The 1,972-nt window shown below is 42.7% G+C and overlaps 1 protein-coding gene across 1 annotated transcript; it reads right to left on the bottom strand.

Moving 5' to 3' along the window:
- Window positions 1-753: 753 nt before the first annotated feature.
- LOC143890718 (uncharacterized) lies at window positions 754-1,523 on the bottom strand. Its single transcript, XM_077395398.1, has one exon. The coding sequence runs from the start codon at window positions 1,425-1,427 to the stop codon at window positions 882-884; it is 546 nt and encodes a 181-aa protein (XP_077251513.1). The 5' UTR covers window positions 1,428-1,523; the 3' UTR covers window positions 754-881.
- Between the last annotated feature and the right edge of the window lie 449 nt (window positions 1,524-1,972).

Below are 1,972 nucleotides of genomic sequence, written 5' to 3' on the forward strand. Positions count from 1 at the left end.
TCTAAAAACTATGACATCTTCTTTCAATCACCATCATCCATTTGTCTCTTTCATTCTACAGCCCACATTTGTTGCTTCATAAAGAAGCTATGTCAAACTCCAAGAATGCCCTTAAAATGAGAGATTACTTCATTTCCTACCCAAAACACTTTTTGTTTTTGTTTTTTTCTGAAAAGAAAAGTCACTTTTCTTTTAGAAACAAAAGATGGTGTGTCGTTACTAAAAATAAATATTAATGATTTTTTTAAAGGTAAAAATAAATATTAATGATATTATTAATAATAAATAAAAAAGATTTACTTCTCGGATTCGGATGTTAAACGGATCGGATATACCATTTACCAAATTCGCATCCGCCAAGAGCCGGATATCTTATAAACGGATTCGGATAATATCCGCTTGAAACGGACCCGGATAATATTCGCTTTAAACGGATTCGGATGCGGACGGTAATCGAATTTTCGAATATCCATTTACACCCCTACTTACGACCAAGTTAGTCTCATCATGTTTGAACTGCTTTGACACTATAATAGGTTTATAAGGGCAGTGATAAATTGACCCTCTAATATTTTAAATCGACCTTCGTCTCTCTCTCTCTCTCTCTAGGCTGCCCTATAAGGGGGTCGATTTATCACTGCCCCATAATAAATCCCAAGTCCCATAAAGAAAGTTGGCGAACTCCAATTTAATATATTAAGTAAAATGAAAATAATTAAAAAGAGAAAACAGGGGAAGAAACCAAGACCTCAGTTTCTACATAAGTTCAAAGTAAATTATTTAATTATCATCATATTATATATTGATTACAATAATTCTCCATTTTCTTATTTATATACAAAATGGTGCTTGCTAAACATATTCTCATGACGTTACATTGTTCAGTTGCCGTCGCCACGCCCGTAACCGGACCCTTCACCATAACCTGAACCGGACCCAGAACCAGAGCCATTGCCATTGCCAGAGCCGGATCCCGAACCAAAGCCCTCACCGTATCCTGAACCAGACCCTGACCCTTTGCCAGAACCATATCCCTGGCCATGTCCTGAACCAGACCCGGACTCAGAGCCTTGGCTATTGCCAGACCCGGACCCTGCACCGGACCCTTGGCCACGGTCCGAGCCCGAACCAGCACCAGACCCGGCATATGAACCTGCACCAGAACCTGTTCCAGAGCCTGAACCAGCACCAGACCCGGCATATGAACCCGCACCAGAACCTGCTCCAGAGCCCGAACCCGACCCGGATCCGGATCCAGAGCCAGAGCCACTGCCCCCTCCCAAGCCAACGCTTCCTCCTGCACCCAATCCAATTCCCAGATCCCCACCCAAGTCCAAGCCCAAGTCCTTCCTCGCAGCTCGGCTCTCCACCATCAAAACAAAGGAAGAAACAAGCAATGCAAGAACTACATATTTCAGTGACGCCATTTTTCCTTGTGGAGTAGTTTATACACGTCTGAGTTCTAAAGATTCTATCAAGAGATGGTTTCGGAGAAGGAAATTAAGAGAGAATGCTTTGCTTTCTAATACTTGTAGCTCATGTCACGAATAGAGAAGAGGGTCTCCTATTTATACTGGTGTCTTGGTAGTAGAGTTCGAAGTTAAGCTATGTGGGCAGTGTGAATTACAGTAACACTTTTTTCATGTGGGCATATGTGTTTGGACGGAAGTTTCTAGACGAGATGAGAGCATGTGTTTGAGTGGAGCCTTCCCCCCCCCCCCCCCCCCCCCCCCAATTAGTATTCTTTCGACACGTTCTTGCATGGTGCGTCCCACGATCCAACCCACTACTAGGAGAACGATTGAATTATTTTGGTGAATGTGGTCCCTATGTGGATGAATCATACTCTACAATCATGGGAACCGGATGATCTTCGTTATCAAGTGACAAATGGCCTGTAAATGAATGGTTGAAAACGGTTGAGTGAGAAAATACGTACGCAAAAATGTGATACTTTACGTGCAAAAGTGGC

Source organism: Tasmannia lanceolata, unplaced genomic scaffold (assembly GCF_043159265.1).
Source record: "Tasmannia lanceolata isolate RefF3 unplaced genomic scaffold, GAP_Taslan_0.1 ptg000013l, whole genome shotgun sequence".
Classification (NCBI taxonomy): Eukaryota; Viridiplantae; Streptophyta; class Magnoliopsida; order Canellales; family Winteraceae; genus Tasmannia; species Tasmannia lanceolata.

Bases quoted from the DNA above. Each gene is read 5' to 3' on its own strand.
- LOC143890718 (XM_077395398.1), bottom strand. From the start codon at position 1,427: ATGGCGTCACTGAAATATGTAGTTCTTGCATTGCTTGTTTCTTCCTTT.